At 41.0% G+C, this 20,894-nt stretch overlaps 1 protein-coding gene across 2 annotated transcripts in view; it reads left to right on the plus strand.

Moving 5' to 3' along the window:
• GRIP1 (glutamate receptor interacting protein 1) overlaps positions 1-20,894 on the plus strand; it is a 203,486-nt gene that overhangs the window by 90,340 nt on the left and 92,252 nt on the right. The window contains exons 2-5 of one of the 2 annotated variants that reach the window (XM_024737137.1): positions 10,123-10,270; positions 12,169-12,338; positions 18,533-18,688; positions 19,350-19,499. In XM_024737137.1, the coding sequence (XP_024592905.1) occupies positions 10,123-10,270; positions 12,169-12,338; positions 18,533-18,688; positions 19,350-19,499 (624 nt within the window). Of the gene's footprint in view, positions 1-10,122; positions 10,271-12,168; positions 12,339-18,532; positions 18,689-19,346; positions 19,500-20,894 lie in introns of both variants that reach the window. The other variant, XM_024737136.1, reaches the window with a different exon arrangement.

Genomic DNA, 20,894 nt, shown 5'->3' on the forward strand with positions numbered 1-20,894 from the left:
AGTCGTTGTGGCTCGCGGGCTCTAGAGCACAGGCTCAATAGTTGTGGTGCACGGGCTTAGTTGCTCCACAGCATGTGGCATCTTCCCGGACCAGGGCTCGAACCTGTATCCCCTGCATTGGCAGGTGGATTCTCAACTACTGCACCACCAGGGAAGACCCTGCATCCCATTTTGATAAACAGTAATTGTCTAGAATCACTTTTATATCTAGCAGCTCCCCTCTTCTACCCAATAGTAGGATACTGGAATTTAAATTCAGCTATTGTGTATTTTCATAAAGTTTATTAACCTTCTCTAATTTTCCAATTCCCACTAGGCTCTTCCTTACTGACATTGCTTTCTCTTTGCAGAGTCATAGATTATCAGAGTTAGAGATCTTTTATTGAAGTCCCCTAACTTTACAGGTTAAGAAAATGAGGTCCAGGGGAGATGATGGCTTGGGCCACATGGTAAGTTGGTGGCATAGCTAGGACCACCCTCCAGACCTCCAGATCTGAGCCCAGCTTAGAATCACACTGTGTCTTCTCTTAACCATGAGTTTACCTTTCTCTTTCCAGAGTTCTGAAGCTTTCCAGAGTTCTGAAGCTTTCCAGAGTTCTGAAGCTTTCCAGAGTTCTGAAGCTTTTCAGAGTTCTGAAGCTTTCCAGAGTTCTGAAGCTTTCCACTTTAAATTGTAAAAGAAACTCATTAATTGCACATTAGGCTCCCCCACGTGTAAATGTTGCATTTGTTGTTCCTTCAAAGCTTTCATGGGGAAAGTACTGCTTAAAGAGAGACTGTTACCCTAGTTTTCCATTCCAGAGGTGCACCAGAGCGGCTCTGAGTACACTCTCTCTCTCCCTCTAAATTAATGGTAGCAGAAAATATGATACCCTTTTTCTATGGTTCTTAGTGTTCCTATCATTTCTTTCTACAAGAAAAATGTTAATATTAATTCTTCACTATAACTGGAACATTAGAACCAAACATAAGAATATAATTTTTAATACCTTGACAAACATATAGGCCAGGAAAAAAAGCATAGCAATGTAAGAGTTTATATTTAAACAACTTTCACATATGCCGGTAACCTCTTTATAAACTCTGATCTTTAATCCTGATGTAATGCTTTTAAGAAACATGAAAACCTAGTGTGTGTACTGGGTGATGGTTGATGGTGGCTTTATAAAATTTACATCTGCAAATAACTATAAATAGCTGCTTCTTAGAATAAAAGTTCAAGAAAGTTATGTTGGAGGCATAAACTCAAGTGAAAAGGCCTGTCATAGTACAGATTCAACTGGCAACAAAAACTCAAACTTACACTACTAGCTTAAATGTGGTAGAAGTTTATTTTTGGGAGAGCAAGCAGTCTCTGGAGATACAGTTTCAGGAATCTAAGCATCCCCTATCTGGGAGTGCCATGCCCTTGTCTGCATGGTGGGAGATGGCTCACCATTTCTGGGCCCACAGTGCAACATCAAGAAAAGGGAAAATGAGGTAGGGGAGGGCACAGCCATTCTTTTTAAGAATGTGTCACATCTCACTTCTACTCACTTCCCATTGGCTGGAACTTAGTCACATGTCTACACCTCACTGCAGAGGACGCTGGGAAATGTTGTCCTTAGCTGGGCAGCCATTCACTCAGCTAAAACTTAGAAAGCTTATTACTAAGAAAGAAGGAAAGATGGGATGGCAAGGAACAACTCTATTTCTGTCATTTGTAAGAGGTTAAGTTATAAGAAACAAAAAACTTTATTACTTTCATCTGTTAAGCCCAATAAATTTATCTTTAGACAGAAAACCATGTGGAAGAATACATGTGATTGTCACCTCACAAACCTGTCTGTTAAAACTCCAACAAGTCTATGAGAAATGATTTTGGAAATTAGTCCTTCTAAAATTAGCACTAAAGTTCTATAAAAATAATGTGAGAAAAGGCTCCACTAGGCCAGAGCTCACATGAGGTTCAACCTGAACAGAAAAAGACATTGCAAGGGAGCAAACTCCAGCAAGAGGAGGACAACAGACTTCTGGGGATGGAGCTATAGGCATCAGATTATGTGCACTTGGCTTAGCAGAACTTTGACTGTCAGAGTTGAAAGGGGGAAAGAATCAGCTACCCTTGTGATGGAAGGACAGCTCACACAGGGGCTGGAAAGACAGCTCACACAGGGACTACAGGACTGACCAGAATTCTTTACTAGGAGGTCCCAGTGAGACAGATGATGTGCAAACCACCATTGCAGATAGGCCTGGGACCACTCACTTATAAACTCCAAGGTAAGGGTAAGGCAGGACCCTGGGCAGCACATGACCAAGGGAAGAACTGGAGAGAAACAAAGCAGGAAACGAGGGAGAAAGAAGAGAAGCCAGATGATGTCAATGGCCTGAGATCAGGGTGTTAACACAGCAGGGTGAGCAGGACCAGAGAGTTAGGTTTATGGGAAAATTGTAGCCATAACACCCGAGAATCAAAAAATCCTCTTAGTGGACTAAGACCTTTGGCTCCTCCCAGCTTTTATTAATGGGACCCTGCCCTGAAATTGACAGGAAGAGGTACAGGCCTTTTAACCTTTTTTAGGACTAAATATTACCGATCATTTAAGAAACATAGTGCATACAATAATCCTTAGCCCTGGAATATGAATGCGGTTGGCATGACTGTGCTCATCTTTACCTTATTTAAGAAGAATCTTGCTTCATCTGGGACTGAAGCTGGCTCTCTCCCAGGGGACTTTTAGCTTCAGGAGTCAGTGCATATTGCCTGAGCTTCAGCGATAGGAATACAGATTTCCTAGTTCACCATATGTGAGTGGTGGCTTGGTGATAAAGATGTACTTGCAGGAAGACAAAATGGTATTAATGAAGTCTTAAACACCAGAGCAGTAGAAAGTCATAAAAATACTACCTAGAGGACCTTCACGATGGTGGAGGAGTAAGACGTGGAGATCACCTTCCTCCCCACAAATACATCAGAAATACATCTACATGTGGAACAACTCCTACAGAACACCTACTGAACGCTGGCAGAAGACCTCAGACCCCCCAAAAGGCAAGAAACTCCCCACGTACCTGCATCGGGCAAAAGAAAAAAAGAATAAACAGAGACAAAAGAAAAGGGATGGGACCTGCCCCTCTGGGAGGGACCTGTGAAGGAGTGAAAGTTTCCACACAATAGGAAGCCCCTTCGCGGGTGGAAACGGGTTGGGCGGGGGGGAAGCTTCAGAGCCACAGAGGAGAGCGCAGCAACAGGGGTGCAGAGGGCAAAGCAGAGAGATTCCCACAAAGAGGATCGGTGCCGACCGGCACTCACCAGCCCGAGAGGCTTGTCTGCTCACCCGCCGGGGCCGGCGGGGGCTGGGAGCTGAGGCTCGGGCTTTGGAGGTCAGACCCCAGGGAGAGGACTGGGGTTGGCTGCATGAACGCAGCCTGAAGGGGGCTAAGTGCACCACAGCTAGCCGGGAGGGAGTCTGGGAAAAAGTCTGGACTTGCCTAAGAGGCAAGAGACCATTGTTTCGAGGTGCCTGAAGAGAGGAGATTCAGAGCACCGCCTAAACGAGCTCCAGAGACAGGCACGAGGCGCGGCTATCCGCGCGGACCCCAGAGACGGGCATGAGACCCTAAGGCTGCTGCTGCAGCCACCAAGAAGCCTGTGTGCAAGCACAGGTCACTGTCCACACCTCCCCTCCCAGGAACCTGTGCAGCCCGCACTGCCAGGGTCCGGTGATCCAGGGACAACTTCCCCAGGAGAACACACAGCGCACCGCAGGCTGGTGCAGTGTCATGTTGGCCTCTGCGGCCGCAGGCTCACCCCACATCCGTACCCCTCCTTCCACCTAGCCTGAGTGAGCCAGAGCCCCATAATCAGCTGCTTCTTTAACCCCGCCTTGTCTGGGCAGGAACAGATGCCCTCAGGCAACCTGCATGCAGAGGAGGGGCCAAATCCAAAGCTGAGCCCTGGGAGCTGTGAGAACAAAGAAAAGAAAGGGAAATCTCTCCCAGCAGCCTCAGGAGCATCAGATTAAATCTCCACAATCAACTTGATGTACGCTGCATCTCTGGAATACCTGAATAGACAACGAATCATCCCAAAACTGAGGCAGTGGTCTTTGGGAACAACTGTAGACTTGGGGTTTGCTTTCTGCATCTAATTTGAATCTAGTTTTATGTTTATCTTAGTTTAGTATTTAGAGCTTATTATCATTGGTAGATTTGTTTCTTGATTTGGTTGCTCTCTTCCTTTTTATTTATATATTTTTTATTTTTCCTTTTTCTCTTTTTGTGAGTGTGTATGTGTATGCTTCTTTCTGTGATTTTGTCTGTATAGGTTTGCTTTCACCATTTGTACTAGGGCTCTATCTGACCTTTTTTTTTTAGTGTAGTTTTTAGCACTTGTTATCATTCATGGATTTGTTTATTGGTTTGGTTACTCTTTTCCTTTTTATTTTTTTGCATTACTTTTTTTTTTTTTTAATAATTTTTTATGTTTTTTTTTCTTTCTTTTTTCTTTTCCATTTCTCCCTTTCTGCTGAGCTGTGTGGCTGACAGGGCCTTGATGCTCCAGCTGGGTGTCAGGCCTGAGCCTCTGAGGTGGGACAGCCAAGATCAGGACATTGGTCCACCAGGGACCTCACGGCCTCTCGTAATATCAATCGGTGAGAGCTCTCCCAGAGATCTCCGTCTCAATGCTAAGACCCAGTTCCACTCAACGACCAGCAAGCTCCAGTGCTGGACACCCCATGCCAGACAACTAGCAAGACAGGAACACAACACCACCCATTAGTAGAGAGGCTGTCTAAAATCATACTAAGTTCACAGACACCACAAAACACACCACTGGACGCGCCAATCCCCTCCACCAGGAAGCCTACACAACCCACTGAACCAACCTTAGCCACTGGGGAAAGAGACCAAAAACAACAGGAAGTACGAACCTGCAGCCTATGAAAAGGACACTCTAAACACAGTAAGTTAAGCAAAATGAGAAGACAGAGAAACACACAGCAGATGAAGGAGCAAGGTAAAAACCCACCAGACTGAACAAATGAAGTGGAAATAGGGAGTCTACCTGAAAAAGAATTCAGAGAAATGATAGTGGAGATAATCCAAAATCTTTGAAATAGAATGGAGAAAATACAAGAAACGTTTAACAAGGACCTAGAAGAACTAAAGAGCAAACAAAGAATGATGAACAACAAAATAAATGAAATTAAAAATTCTCTAGAAGGAATCAAGAGCAGAATAACTGAGGCAGAAGAACAGATAAGTGACCTGGAAGATAAAATAGTGGATATAACTACTGCAGAGCAGAATAAAGAAAAAAGAATGAAAAGAATTGAGAACAGTCTCAGAGAGCCCTGGGACAACATTAAATGTACCAACATTCAAATTATAGGGGTCCCAGAAGAAGAAGAGAAAAAAAAAAGGGACTGAGAAAATATTTGAAGAGGTTATAGTTGAAAAATTCCTTAATAAAGGAAAGGAAATAGTCAGTCAAGTCCAGGAAGCAGAGAGAGTCCCATATAGGATAAATCCAAGGAGAAACAGGCCAAGACACATACTAATCAAACTATCAAAAATTAAATACAAAGAAAAAATAGTAAAAGCAGCAAGGGAAAAGCAACACATAACATACAGGGGAATCCCCATAAGGTTAACAGCTGATCTTTCAGCACAAACTCTGCAAGCCAGAAGGGAGTGGCAGGACATATTTAAAGTGATGAAATGGAAAAACCTACGACAAAGATTACTCTACCCAGCAAGGATCTCATTCAGATTTGATGGAGAAATCAAAACCTTTACAGACAAGCAAAAGCTAAGAGAATTCAGCGCCTCCAAACCAGCTTTACAACAAATGCTAAAGGAACTTCTCTAGGCAGAAATCACAAGAGAAGGAAAAAACCTACAATAACAAACCCAAAACAATTAAGAAAATGCTAATAGGAACATACATATCGGTAATTACCTTCAATGTAAATGGATTAAATGCTCCAACCAAATGACTAGACTGGCTGCATGGATACAAAAACAAGACCCATATATATGCTGTCTACAAGAAACCCACTTCAGACCTAGAGACAAATACAGACTGAAAGTGAGGGGATGGAAAAAGATATTCCATGCAAATGGAAATCAAAAGAAAGCTGCAGTAGCAATTCTCCTATCAGAAAAAATGACTTTAAAATACAGACTATTACAAGAGACAAAGAAGGACACTACATAATGATCAAGGAATCAGTCCAAGAACAAGATATAACAATTGTAAATATTTATGCACCCAACACAGGATCACCTCAATACATAAGGCAAATGCTAGCAGCCATAAAAGGGGAAATCGACAGTAACACATTCATAGTAGGGGACTTTAACACCCCACTTTCACCAATGGACAGATAATCCAAAATGAAAATAAACAAACACAAGCCTAAAAAGACATATTAAACAAGATGGACTTAATTGATATTTATAGGATATTCCATCCAAAAACAACAGAATACACTTTCTTCTCAAGTGCTCATGGAACATTTTCCAGGAGAGACCATATCTTGGGTCACAAGTCAAGCCTTGGTAAATTTAAGAAAATTGAAATCGTATCAAGTGTCTTTTCTGACCACAACGTTATAAGACTAGAAATCAAAAAATACCTAGAAACAATGAAAACACAATGACCCAAAACCAATGGGATGCAGCAAAAGCAATTCTAAGAGGGAAGTTTATAGCAATACAATACTACCTCAAGAAACATCTCAAATAAACAACCCAACCTTACACCTAAAGCAATTAGAGAAAGAAGAACAAAAAAAAATCCAAAGTTAGCAGAAGGAAAGAAATCATAAAGATCAGATCAGAAATAAATGAAAATGAAATGAAGGAAACATTAGCCAAGATAAATACAACTAAAAGCTGGTTCTTTGAGAATATAAACAAAACTTATAAACCATTAGCCAGCCTCATCCAGAAAAAAGGGAAAAGACTCAAATCAATAGAATTAGAAATGAATAAGGGGAAGTGACAACTGACACTGCAGAAATACAAAGGATCATGAGAGATTACTACAAGCAACTATATGCCAATAAAATGGACAACCTGGAAGAAATGGACAAATTCTTAGAAAAGAACAACCTTCTGAGACTGAACCAGGAAGAAATAGAAAATATAAACAGACCAGTCACAAGCACTGAAATTGAAACTGTGATTAAAAATCTTCCAACAAACAAAAGCCGAGGACCAGATGGCTTCACAGGCGAATTCTATCAAATATTTAGAAAAGAGCTAACACCTATCCTTCTCAAAATCTTCCAAAATATAGCAGAGGGAGGAACACTCCCAAACTCATTCTACGAGACCACCATCACCCAGATACCAAAACCAAAGATGTCACACAAAAAAGAAAACAACAGGCCAATATCACTGATGAACATAGATGCAAAAATCCTCAACAAAATACTAGCAAACAGAATCCAACAGCACATTAAAAGGATCATACACCATGATCAAGTGGGGTTTATCCCAGGAATGCAAGGATTCTTCAATATACGCAAATCAATCAGTGTGATACACCGTATTAACAAATTGAAGGAGAAAAACCATATGATCATCTCAGTAGATGCAGAAAAAGCTTTTGACAAAATTCAACACCCATTTATGATAAAAACCCTTCAGAAAGTAGGCATAGAGGGAACCTACCTCAACATAATAAAGGCCATATATGACAAACCTACAGCCAACATCGTTCTCAGTGGTGAAAAACTGAAACCATTTTCACTATGATCAGGAGCAAGACAAGGTTGCCCACTCTCACCACTATTATTCAACATAGTTTTGGAAGTTTTGGCCACAGCAATCAGAGACAAAAAATAAATAAAAGGAATCCAAATTGTAAAAGAAGAAGTAAAACTGTCACCTTTTGCAGGTGACGTGATACTATACATAGAGAATCCTAAAAATGCTACCAGAAAACTACTAGAGCTAATCAATGAATTTGGTGAAGTGACAGGATATAAAATTAATGCACACAAATCTCTTGCATTCCTATACACTAATGATGACAAATCTGAAAGAGAAATTAAGGAAACAGTCCCATTTACCATTGCAAAAAAAAGAATAAAATACCTAGGAATAAACCTATCAAAGGGGACGAAAGACCTGTATACAGAAAACTATAAGACACTGATGAAAGAAATTAAAGATGATACAAACAGATGGAGAGATATACCATGTTCTTGAATTGGAAGAATCAACGTTGTGAAAATGACTGTACTACCCAAAGCAACCTACAGATTCAGTGCAATCCCTATCAAACTACCAATGACATTTTTCACAGAACTAGAACAAAAAATTGCACAATTTGTATGGAAACACAAAAGACCCCGAATATCCAAACAATCTTGAGAAAGAAAAATGGAGCTGGAGGAATCAGGCTCCCTGACTTGAGACTATACTACAAATCTACAGTAATCAAGACAGTATGGTACTGGCACAAAAAACAAGAAAACATATATATGGAATCTAAAAAAGAAGAAAAGGTTCTGAAGAACCTAGGGGCAGGACAGGAATAAAGACGCAGACATAGAGAATGGACTTGAGGACACAGGAAGGGGGAAGGGTAGACTGGGACGAAGTGAGAAAGAGGCATGGACATATATACACTACCAAATGTAAAATAGATAGATAGTGGGAAGCAGCTGCATAGCACAGGGAGATCAGCTCGGTGCTTTGTGACCACCTAGAGGGGTGGGATAGGGAGGGTGGAAGGGAGACGCAAGAAGAAGGGGATATGGGGATATGTATACATATAGCTGATTCACTTTGTTATACAGCAGAAACTAACACAACATTGTAAAGCAATTATACTACAATAAAGATGTTAAAAAAAATAACTACCAAAAATATACAGTCTTGAAAAGTGAGATAACTCAAAGACTTGAGGTCATAATATATCAATAATAATAATAATCTATGTGTATAGCACTATATAAATTACAAAATGCTTTAACTATACATTGATTTCCATTGTAGTAAATGCTGAGGGAAAGGTACCATTTTCTAGGTAAGCAAGCAGACTTAGAAAATGTTAGTAACTAGTCTACGATACCATGATATCTTCTTTTACACAAAATATTGAGAAAAGAAGAAATAAGTGCAGGTGTTATAAATCCATGTCCAGGCCTCTTTCCCGTGTGACCTCTGCCTCTTCTAAGCTTTAAATGACGTAATGAGTTTTTTCATTTATTCATACATTCATTCAACAACTATTTATTGCACAACCTCTGTGTGCCAGTCATTATGCTGGGCACTGTGGATGCTGTGATGGACCAGACATATGCTCTGCCTTCACAGCAAGCTTGCCATCTGGCAAAGGACAGAGGTACGTCATCCACACTAGTCATTAAGAATGAGTGAGGTGTGTGCGACAACAGCAGGATAATAGCAGGCTGTGGGAGCACAGCAGAAAAGGATCTCACCAAATCACAGGTCAGGGAGGCTTCCCAGAGGAATTGATGTTTACATCCCCAAGGGTAAGTACCAGTTGATGGAATGAAGAGAGTTCCAAGCTAAAAATAAAGCATGTGTGGAGATGCTTCTGAGGGAGAGGTGACCCTAGATCAGATCCAGAATAGGGATAACCCAGAGGATTTACATATTTAAGTTAGTGTATGCCTTCCTACTATTGGCCTACTTAGAGACATCATCAATTCACCCTTCCTTCCCATCCATCCATCCATCCATCCGTCCATCCATCCATCCATCCACAGTAGGTGCTAAGATGTTTATTGAGTTAATTAATTTTTTAAACTTTTCTCAAGAGACCCAGTATGTGCCAGGCACTGTGCCTAGTGATGGAGAGGGCATAAAGGTACACAAGGCATCATCCCAGCTGACGTGAAGCTTAAGTGTTAATTGAAGAGATAAACCTGTGCACATATTACCGTAATACAAGCTCGATGGAACGGGTGTCCTAAAAGATGCCCTAAGAAGTTACCACGCACTGGACGTGGGGATAGTACACGGAGGGAAATCTAAGTTTCGGTGATAACGTTAACAGATCAACATCAGACTCAACATTCTCCACCTCTTTCATGTGTCTGTTTGATTATTTATTCTGTTTTTTTTTATTTTCTGAAATTTGTTCTTCCATAGATTCTGTGGCGACAGCATCCGGACCACTACTAGTTGAAGTTGCCAAAACTCCTGGTGCCAGCCTTGGTGTGGCCCTGACTACCTCGATGTGCTGTAACAAACAGGTCATTGTCATAGACAAAATCAAATCTGCAAGTATCGCAGACAGGTGAGTGTCGTAGAAAGTGCCTACTCTTCAAAACTGCATGTGTGTTAAAATATGTAGAGATATATTTATATGTGTATATACATGCACATATGTAATACCTACACATATACACACACAGTAAAAAAAGAGCTCTTCTTCCAGTTTATACAAGCTTCATATACAAAACAAGTTACTGTTCTAGCACTTAAAAATTCACCTACCTTATCAGCCACCCCATCATGTAATGTTGCTTCACCCAAATGTTTGGTGTGGCCTTTAGAAATGGGAAAAAAAGTCAAGCAACTCAGCATATTTACCTACTGTGTCCTAGGGTAATAGCCCGTTTTTGGTTTAGGGTAGCTAAGCAGATCTTTATTATGTGAACAGTTAATCCTGCCACCATACAATCTTATTCCTTTTTTCTGAAATAAATAAAACAACATTTTTTAAATGATACAATCTTGAAAGAAAGGCCCTCTACCGTCATAGTGTGTTAGTCTCACGGTTTCACCATTTTCAAGGGTCCCCGACAACATCATTCATTCCCATGACAATAAAAACGCAAGACTTTTATCCTGAACTCTTCTTCCTAATTAGTATTTTAGACTTACAAGAAGGGGAAAAAAAGACTACCTTACCACCTTATAAATTATTTCACAGCTTCTGGTAAGAAAACCCCCAGCTCATAGCTGAAGCACTCCAAGTGCATCCACGTGGAATTTTATTTTTAGATGACTTGAAATGCTTTTGTCTTGAGAAGTAGACTCTGGTCACCTTGGAAATGTTTAAATCTATTGGGTTGGCCGAAACATTCATCTGGGTTTTTCCATAAGATCTTACAAAAAAGCCTGAACGGACTTTTTGGCCAACCCAATACTTGACTACCCAATCTCCCTTCATGTTTCCAACCCTCTTCTGCCCAGGCCCTGGCCCTGCCTGGGGAACCTCTGACTCCGATGCACCTGTGGCCACCCCTGTAGTGGTCAATCTACAGCTCCACTGTGCTGTTACCTACATTCAGCCCTTTAACAGTAATGGCCATTGACCCACGGGTACTCTCCCATTCAAAGGTGCAGAATGCTTTCATTTTCTCCCTGTTTCTTTCCCGTTTCGCAGCAGGTAAGCAGTTTAAGCAGCTGTCCACTTGACTGGTACCTCGGGATGCTGACTGCTGTGTTTGCTGTTCTCAACTCACCCAGTAGCCAGTCTCTTGAGTTCAGCAAGATGTAGCAGCCAGCCCCTCCCCCATCCCAGCTACTCCCGTGCTCCACTCCCCACGAAGGCCTCCTCTGACTACTCTTTGACTTCTGCATAATTTCCATCATCATCAAGAGCTTTTGTACTAATAATTGTTTTGTTTAACTCCAGAAAAACAAAATAAAACAGAGTAATCAAGCACTGATGATCTGGGAGCTTGAGTGAGACAATTCTGAGCAAGCACTGGCTGAATCTTTCCCCAAGTTATTGCCATTAACACAGAAAATAGTTGTAAATGACCCTATTCCCATTCTGTGAGTCACATCTTAACATTCTGAATGTTTACCAACTCACAGATATAAAAACCTATAAGGAAGAATCACAGAAAAAAGTCAAGGGGAAACATTTTCCTGTTCTTCCCTCCTTCCTGCTCACTTTCCCTCAACTTGCAGCATCACCACCCCCCAAATGATATATTTTTTATGAAGGACAAAAGAAAAACATCTCCTTGAGTTTTTCTCTATATTCTACAGGGTTTTACATTCCTCTTCATATCCAAGGAACTTAACATCTGAGAGGCGGTGTTTCCCATAACATCCAAACGATTTCTTTTTTTCTCTTAAGCAAGTGAAAACTGTGTGAAGTTTTAACTATTAGGACATGAAAGTTGGAATCCAGGGAGGACGGCACGCCATTGTAGTGAGACTTTCTCCCTTCCGTAGATGTGGTGCTCTGCATGTGGGCGATCACATCCTGTCCATCGACGGGACCAGCATGGAGTACTGTACGCTCGCAGAAGCAACCCAGTTCCTGGCCAACGCCACCGACCAGGTCAAGCTTGAGATTCTTCCCCATCATCAGACCCGCCTGGCCCTGAAGGGACCCGACCATGGTGAGAGGATCCATCCGGATAAATCTCTGTTATCCTCCCCTTGCAATCATTGCTTCTCCAGCAGAGTTAGAAAGCAGGGAGACGCTGAGTTTAATTCTGCCTCTGTCATTTCTTTTCAAAACAACAGGTGATCTTTGTTTACTCTTCATCTTCCAAATCCCTTTTCCTAAGCCACAGGTATTTTACTTGAAACCCCCAAATTGAGGAAAGAAACGTTGTTTGAAATAGAATTTCAGGCTTGTACTATTTGATTTTTTTTTTTAAAGCCTTTGGTGCAAATTGAGTGTGGAGAGAAGGGAAATAATTTGACTTCTTGTTATTCATATTGAATTTCCACTCTGCTTAAAGGACAGTAAAGGCAAATAGTAAAACTCCCAGTTTTCAAAAATAAAGTGGGTATCATGCCAGACCCTTCAAATATTGGGGGAGGTGGGTGGGAAGAGTTGCATGAGGGATGGCTTTCTCTAGATTTTGTCTGTTCGCCAGAGTAGTTTTTTTCTTAGGATGGAGAACAACCTTTCTGACCAAATATTTCTCCTGGGAGTATCAGAATATTTCACTACAGTTATGCAGTAACAAGTGTCAACTGAGGGAATCTGCATTTTCACTGTCTTGAAGCTCACAGATCTGTTCGCTGAGCATTTATATACCATCCCACCTAGGCATCTTTAAATAAAACCCAGTGCAAGAAAAAGGACTTTGAGCCCAAAATCAAATGAAGAAAGACTCTCCAGTGAGGTCTTTGTTCCAACCCTCCTCCCTCCTTTTCCTTAAACCAAGCACCCTCCATTTTTATTCTTTGAAACCAATTCCTCGAAGCCTCACTAGTACTATCAGGGCTCCCTAAAGGCGAAGAACACATTTCTGTATGTTTAGTTAGCAAGAGAAGAATTTTCTCTGGAACTGCAATTTTGCTTATGAGGAGGTCATTTGTATCCTATGTCTCCAACCTTCTAAAACACACTGCACTTTTCCACAGTTTAGAAAAAAAAGAGGTACCAAATAATTTTCATACTGAATGAGTCAGCTGGATGCAACCTTTTTTAATTAAATGGAGCTTAGACAGCCCTGGAGCTAATGAAAATCTCCAGTACAGCATTCCCTTTATCAGATTTTAATTTTACACATTGGAGTTGGAGAAATGAGGCAGCCGAGGCAGTTTATGAAATTCTGCCTCATATGAATGGAAATGATAAGGGGGTGCAGTTCATGGGAACGTTCCCTTCCCGTCAAGGGGCCATGCGGGCCTTTCCCGCTCACTGGCTGAGAAGGGAGATTTCTAAAATCATTAAGCTTCTTCTAAATTAATCTGAAGTCGCCACTGGATTTGGAGCACAGTGGGCACAACAGTGCACACTGCCTAGTGCTTTTTCAGCATGAGATTTTGCTTGGTAAATTCTGGTATCAGTGAATCAGGAAAGTGAACAGACCCTATGAAAATGTCATTGTCTTCAGCAACCTCATTTTTCCCACCTTTTATTTGCCCTGTATACAAATCATAAATAGTTCAAATAGTTTCCACTCATGAAATATTAAATATTTTTACCTGCCAAGACAGTCTGAGAAGATGAATTTATATACTAAAATGGATGGAGACCAAAAATTAATTTTTCTTTTCTTCACTGTGGAAAACCTGACATCATTTGTGATTTTTCACGGGGGTAGAGGGCTGGTCATTTTAGTAATTCTAGCTTCTGTTTTTGACCCTGTCATCCACTTTTGTTGAAAATTGTTCACCATCTTCTTTATCTAACATACAGACATCTCCCTACATTTTACATTAAAATCAGACTTGTATTTCCAAGAAGAAATTTAATTAAACATAATTAAATCCCCGTTAATCCTCAAAAATGTGATTGTGTTTATAATTCTCAAACTTCTGTTTTGGTATGTAGTGGTGTTGTTTTGCATAGGTTTACCCTTTTACTACAAGAAAGTTCTGGTTATTTTTTCAAAATCTCTGATCCCTAAATAGCATGTCTCTCATCCCATAGGTGGATGGAGATATACCATTTCCCAGATTTTGCTTAGCAACAAAGCATTCAGGAAAATATAGCATTCAGGGAAATATAGAAATGGGCACATCAACCAGGAATAGATTAACTGTGCCTTTTTCTGGGAAGTAGCAACATTCAAAAAGCCAACAAGAATGAGTTTTTTAAAGAGCTCAGAAATTGTTCCCACTGAGGGTCTTTAGGAGATAGTCATGACTGGAGGAAACTTTGTAAAAGAGTTTGGAAAAAAAATGTGAGCAGAGTCATGAGGTTCTATATACATTCAGTACCAGGAGGACTTCCATTTCTGAGGCCCAGGAGCAACCACCAGCGTAGCTGTTGCCTACACCCTTGGACTCCTGGACAGGACAAGAGGGTACAGTTAGAGAAGTGAACAAACAGAAGTACCTTCCATATCAGATACCTCAAGATTTCAACAGCGATGTCACCTTGGAATGATAGGAAAAACATTATATTTTCCTTGCTGTTTATCTGTAACAAAGGACTTAGGAACACACATAGGAAGAGGCAGTAGAGTATGGTGGCTGAGGGCAGCAACTCAGAGTCAGACTTTCAGCACTTTAATTCTGGCTCCACCACTTGGGAACTTAGCAAGTTACCCAACTTTTCTATACCTCAGTTTCTTCATCTGTAAAATGGGTATTATAATAATACCTACCTCATAGGTATATCGTGAGTATTATCTGAGATAATCCATGTAAAAGCACTTAGCACAGTGCCTGGTATATAGCGAGTACTCAGTGAAAGCTGACTGTTATTATGGGGACCATTAAATGGGAGAATATAAATGAATGTTTTTTGCAAAATGAAAGAGCATGCCAAAAATGTACCATCTAGGGCTTCCCTGGTGGCGCAGTGGTTGGGAGTCCGCCTGCCGATGCAGGGGACACGGGTTCGTGCCCCGGTCCAGGAGGATCCCACATGCTGCAGAGCAGCTGGGCCTGTGAGCCAGAGCCGCTGAGCCTACACGTCCGGAGCCTGTGCTCCGCAGCGGGAGAGGCCACAACGGTGAGAGGCCCGCATACCACACACACACAAAACAGTACCATCTAATTTTTAAACTAAAATACTTGCCTAACATATGAGTATTAAGTACACCACCATAAAACAGAAGAGATTTAGAGCGCACGTTCAAAATAGGCTATAGCTGTCTTCTCTGGCCTACATTGTTTGTTGAACGCCTTTTGCATTCATTATCCATGGCATGCAGTTTTTTGCATTATCGAATATAATTTTTGTCTCAATTATTTTATGTATATGAAGATTTAGTCCCCAGTAGTAGTTCAAAGTAAATGTTATGACCTACATTTAACCTGCCTGCGACAAATGGCACAGTGCCAGGCATACAATAGGTGCTCAGTAGCTTTCTTATTGTGTTATCAATTGGGCTTGACGGTAATCAGAAATGCCCAGTAATTTTCAAAGCACTCCATAAAGAACTGGGTTGAAAAGTGAGTGTAGAATTCTGAAGTTCACTCACTGTACCTCATCTGACAATATTTTACAGAGCTCAATAGAATGGCTGTGGGTAGATTAGCCAGACCCAGCAATGACTGCATCTTGCTAAAAAGTCTTCTGGTACACCCTAAAGTGGAATGCGGACGGTGAAAGAGAATCCATCAGGGACTTCCTGGGCAGTGCTCTTTATCCCAAGGAAACTGCTGCTGCAGTGTGGACAGTGTGGACATGGACCTCCTGTTCATTCATGCATGCATCCATTCACTCATTCATTCACTCATTCATCAGTCATTATATACCAGACACTGTTCTAGTTGCCATGATACATCTAGTGAGCAAGACAAGCAAAGTGATTCCTAGTCTCATGGAATTTACATTCCAGTATAGAGGGACAAACGTTAAAAGTATATTAAATAAATAAAGCCATTTCAGACAGTAATAAGTGGTATGAAGAACATAAAACAGCAGTGGGATAGCATGGATGGGAGAGGGCAGCCACTTCATCCAAGGAGGTCAGAACAACTCTGAGGTGGTGGTACCTGAGCTGAGACCTGAATGATAGCAAGAAGCCAGCCATGAAAACAAGGGGGAGAAGAGTATTAGAGGTAGGAAAACAGGAAGTGCAAATGCCCTGAGGCAGGAAGCAGCCTGGCTTGTTCTAAGACAGACAAAAGACCAACATGGCTGAAACAGGCAGTGATGAGGAGAGTGCTAGGGGATGAAGCTGGAGAGATAAGTAGAACTCACTTTTTTTTTTTTTTTTTTTTGCGGTACACGGGCCTCTCACTGTTGTGGCCTCTCCCGTTGCGGAGCACAGGCTCCGGACGCGCAGGCTCAGCGGCCATGGCTCACGGGCCCAGACGCTCTGCGGTATGTGGGATCTTCGTGCCCCCTGCACCGGCAGGCGGACTCTCAACCACTGCGCCACCAGGGAAGCCCAGGACTCACTTTTGATTCTGTTTGTAATTGTAACCCATTGAAGTACCTTAAATGGGAGTTACATGATCTAACATATATTTGAAAGATCATTCCGTATTGTGGATACAGAGATGAACCAGGGAGCCAAGTCTGAAGATGAGGAAGTGATCTAGGTGAAGGAGATGGTGGCTTGAAAGTAGAATAGCGGAGAGGGAGATGGAACCCAGACTAGAAACAGCAGTGGATAGAAGGAAAGGGCCAGATGGTTTAGGGTTACAAAATTGTGGTGGCCAGAAAAGTGTGCTGCAGTTTCCTGAAATATTCTCTAAACCTAAGTGCCCGATGAGTGAAATTTGTTGAGTGAGAGATACATCTATTTCCTTTAAAAATGATTCATTGGCAAGTAGATAGAAAGTAGACATAATCAATGCTGTTAATAAAGGGTCATTGGATTTTATTCTGTGTACGAGCGTCATGCTAAGCACCTTACGCACATAATTCTCGCAGCTGGCCTGTGCAATAGATGCTTTCATGATCTCCACTCGACATATGAGGAAACTGAGGCCTAGAGAGGTTGAGTAACTGGCCAGGGTCACATACAGAAGATGGGCTGGAGCCGGAACAGAAACTCAGCTTGGCCTCAGCCCATGGTGATCTGTCCACACTAGTGCTTTTGTTCCATTTACTGTCTCATTCCAGAAAGGCTGTGAAGTGGCCAGTGAGACTGATATCACGGATGGTATAATCTAAACTCTTATGTAAATAACCCTCCTTTAAATACTTACAGAGTATTTGACCTCACTACATGAATAGATACTGCAAAGTCATTCACATGTAAGGCATCTAACCTTAGAATCATAACAGTAGGAGATAAAAGTTCATATTTTATTTTTCATTTTTTAAGATACTTAAATGAAAAATTTCATGTCAATATAGTAACAAACATAAACGTGCTCGTATTTCAGAACACTGGGTAGAAAATCAAATCTAAGCAATATTGAAATTAGAATGGAAATATGATATACAATTTTTTGAAAATAAAGGGGACACCAGAATTTTGAAATTGACTTTATTAAAATTTCATGGCATCTTAAGGAAATATAAAGTATTTGAAATACTTTAATAATTAAATATCTCTTTCAAATGTAAATACATCTTTTAAAAATACCCCCAAAATTATAAAATACATTGAGACTTTTATCTTCTGATTAGAGTATAAATAAGATCCTGATAAGGATAGATGATTAGAGTGGTTTATTGTTGAGAAAAATCAAGTTTAAGTGATGAATAGTAGTGTAATTAAAATGTCACAGCAGTAAATTGTGATGTGTGACTAGTAAACCCCTTGAATCAGGAGCCAGTGTGATTTATCGTTCCTTCTTTCCTTTTTCTCAAAACAAGTGCTACTAACTGGCCAAGATTTGCAAATCTTTAATCACTAATCTTGTGCCATAGATCTTTGTGGGGTTGACTTTTAAGTAAAAAAAAAATGTTTTTAATCTCTGCTGTGAAGCACAGATTAGAAATGGATTCAATAGTCATCTTAAAAGGAGAAAAAATGGGCTGGGGATAGACATGCATTATTCTTGCAAAGATGAAAAGTTACCATCCCTGATGTTAATCATCAGTTTTGCTGACCACTAAGAAAAGGGCAAAGTCAATATTTTTTTTTCTTTTTGCAAGCAGCTTTCATTTTTTTGTTACACTTTTTATTTGTGCAATTCAAGTTACGTTTTCCTCTTTTTTTTTTTTTTTTTGGTTCTTTGTTTGTTTTTATTTCTCATCATCACTTCATATGGGCAGTGAAAATTCAGAGGAGCGACAGGCAACCTCCCTGGGATTCCTGGGCCAGCGACCACTGCAGTCTTCACACCTACCATCACTATAATACGTACCACCCAGACCATTGCAGAGCGCCAGCCCTGACATTCACGAAAGCACCTCCTCCAAACAGCCCTCGTAATGTTCCAGGCTTTCGCCTCCTGGTCTTTTACTTAAATTATATTCTTCTCACCCCTTCCTCAACTGATTCATACCATTTTTGGTTTCACGGGTGTGGTGTGCTTTTCTTTATGTAGTAGCAACTTAACATTTCTGTCATCTCTTAAGTCCTTCTTTTCCATCAGAAAGCATTTGTTGTTAGGAAAGGACGTAAAGGTTCCGAATGCTTTATGTGTGGTCAGGAAATACCAATGCAGAATAGTATATACAGTACAGTATTCTCAGACCTTATTTGTGTATGTGGAACCACTTGTGAAATTCATGTCAGAAAATATCTGAAAATGAGGTTATGTATTTGGGGCATTGAGTTGTTGTTTATGGAGAAACTTGTTTTAATGTTTACTTTTTTGTCTAAAGCAAAATTCATAGAGCTCTCCGTGTTGCATTATACTTAATGAAGATCAGTGCTGCTCCTCAGGCATTTCCGGGCCCTTGTAACTCAGATTCTAAAACGCTGTCTCCATGGCTCCTGAGATCTGGTCTCTTATTGGTTGGGGTACCTACTAGCCATTGCTGTGCCTCTTGTGTGTCTTTCTATATTGTTGCTGGTTGGCAGGTGTGGCAGGCTCACACCCCACCTGAGAATGCTCTGTGCCAAGTCCTCACTCTTTTACAGCAGCTTTGTCTTCATCCTTCTCTCCTACCTCCACGAGTGCATACAGCCTGAGTTCCCTGAACATGGGGACTTTGCCTCGAAGCCTCTACTCCACTAGCCCACGTGGAACCATGATGAGGAGGAGGTTGAAAAAGAAAGACTTCAAAAGCTCACGTAAGTGAAATGTTAGCCAATGACTTTTGGCCTGGAGGAAACGGGTGGGTCTGTTGGAGTCTTGGATATAAGGAAACCTTCGGGAAGAGTGTTTCACAGGTAGACGCTAAGCAGCTCGCAGCCCTGCGCCAAAGACCGTTGAAATGATCTCTCTTATCGACAAGGTAATGATTGCACCAAATACGGTTTCAGACTGAATTTGTTAGTTCATTCTACCTTTGCCTACAACTTTTGTTTTTGAGATCTTTTTCTTGCTCTTTTGATCTGATAAGATAACCAAAGATGGGATTTTTTTTCTTTAAGACTCCTTCCTTATATCCTGGGTAGTTTTGGACATGAAATCTTTGTTCTTAGTTTCTTATTCACTCTAAATCAGTTTTTTAAAACTGGGTCCCCCTTTTGATAAATATAAGAGTTCCATGCAGTTGTTTAATATTATTATAAATTTCATACTAAATTATATTTCATGAACCTCCCCCTGCAAGAAAGGCAATGATAAGTTTAAACATGCGTTTTCAAACTATATCTCATTCCCCTTGAATGTGCCTTTTCAAACTGTATTTCACTCCCCAAGATTCTAATACTTTCCCCAGGAACGTGCCGCACTGAAAATCTCTGCCCTAACATATATCTCTGTTACTCACTCCAGCATCAGGAAGATTGAAGGATGCTGGTCTTTACAACAAGCATCCTAGGGTCCAGGAATTTCGACCGTGATTCTTAGAAATACGATCTTCTGGGACAGCCAAGCACATTATAGATTAGGCGAGACTAGGAAAATGTGGTTGGCTGCTTGTTTCTGGATAGCTGGTTGTACGTGTAAACAAGAAAAGGGTGGTTGAATGTCTTAGGGAAGAAGGGAAGAAACACATCACTCCTAAATTTTTCTTTTGTGGTGACGGGAGGGCAGAATATAATCTCTCATCATAATCACATAAGTTTTAAAGGAAGAGCACACCTATCTCTCCAACCAGATCTAATCATAGTCTAGAGAGGTGTGAGTATTTCTTGGTTTTTTTGGTGGCCATGATTGTGATTCCTGTAAAGAAGCTCAAAGAAGATGGGATCTCTTCCTGTGCTTACCATGGGGATAAAGTAAGGACCACTCTTAAGTTACCTAAACAAAACCAAACCCAGGTACTTCAAGACTGGTGTTAAAGAGAAAATGTTCTTGTGAGGAAGGGTGGTTGGATCTATTGGCTCTGCAGCTGGTTTGCCAGAGATTCGTCTTCAGAGGTGGGTCTGTGGCCAGGCCTACCAATGCCACCATCAGTGTAGGAGACAAGCCATCACCCACACTGGGACATGGTCTCTTCATGTTATAAGAACCTGAGGTTTCCTTACAAGGAAAACCATCGCAAACCTCCACTGTGGTGTATTCATGATATTGACGTG

This window comes from Neophocaena asiaeorientalis, unplaced genomic scaffold (genome assembly GCF_003031525.2).
Source record: "Neophocaena asiaeorientalis asiaeorientalis breed wild unplaced genomic scaffold, Neophocaena_asiaeorientalis_V1.1 scaffold134, whole genome shotgun sequence".
Lineage (NCBI taxonomy): Eukaryota > Metazoa > Chordata > Mammalia > Artiodactyla > Phocoenidae > Neophocaena > Neophocaena asiaeorientalis.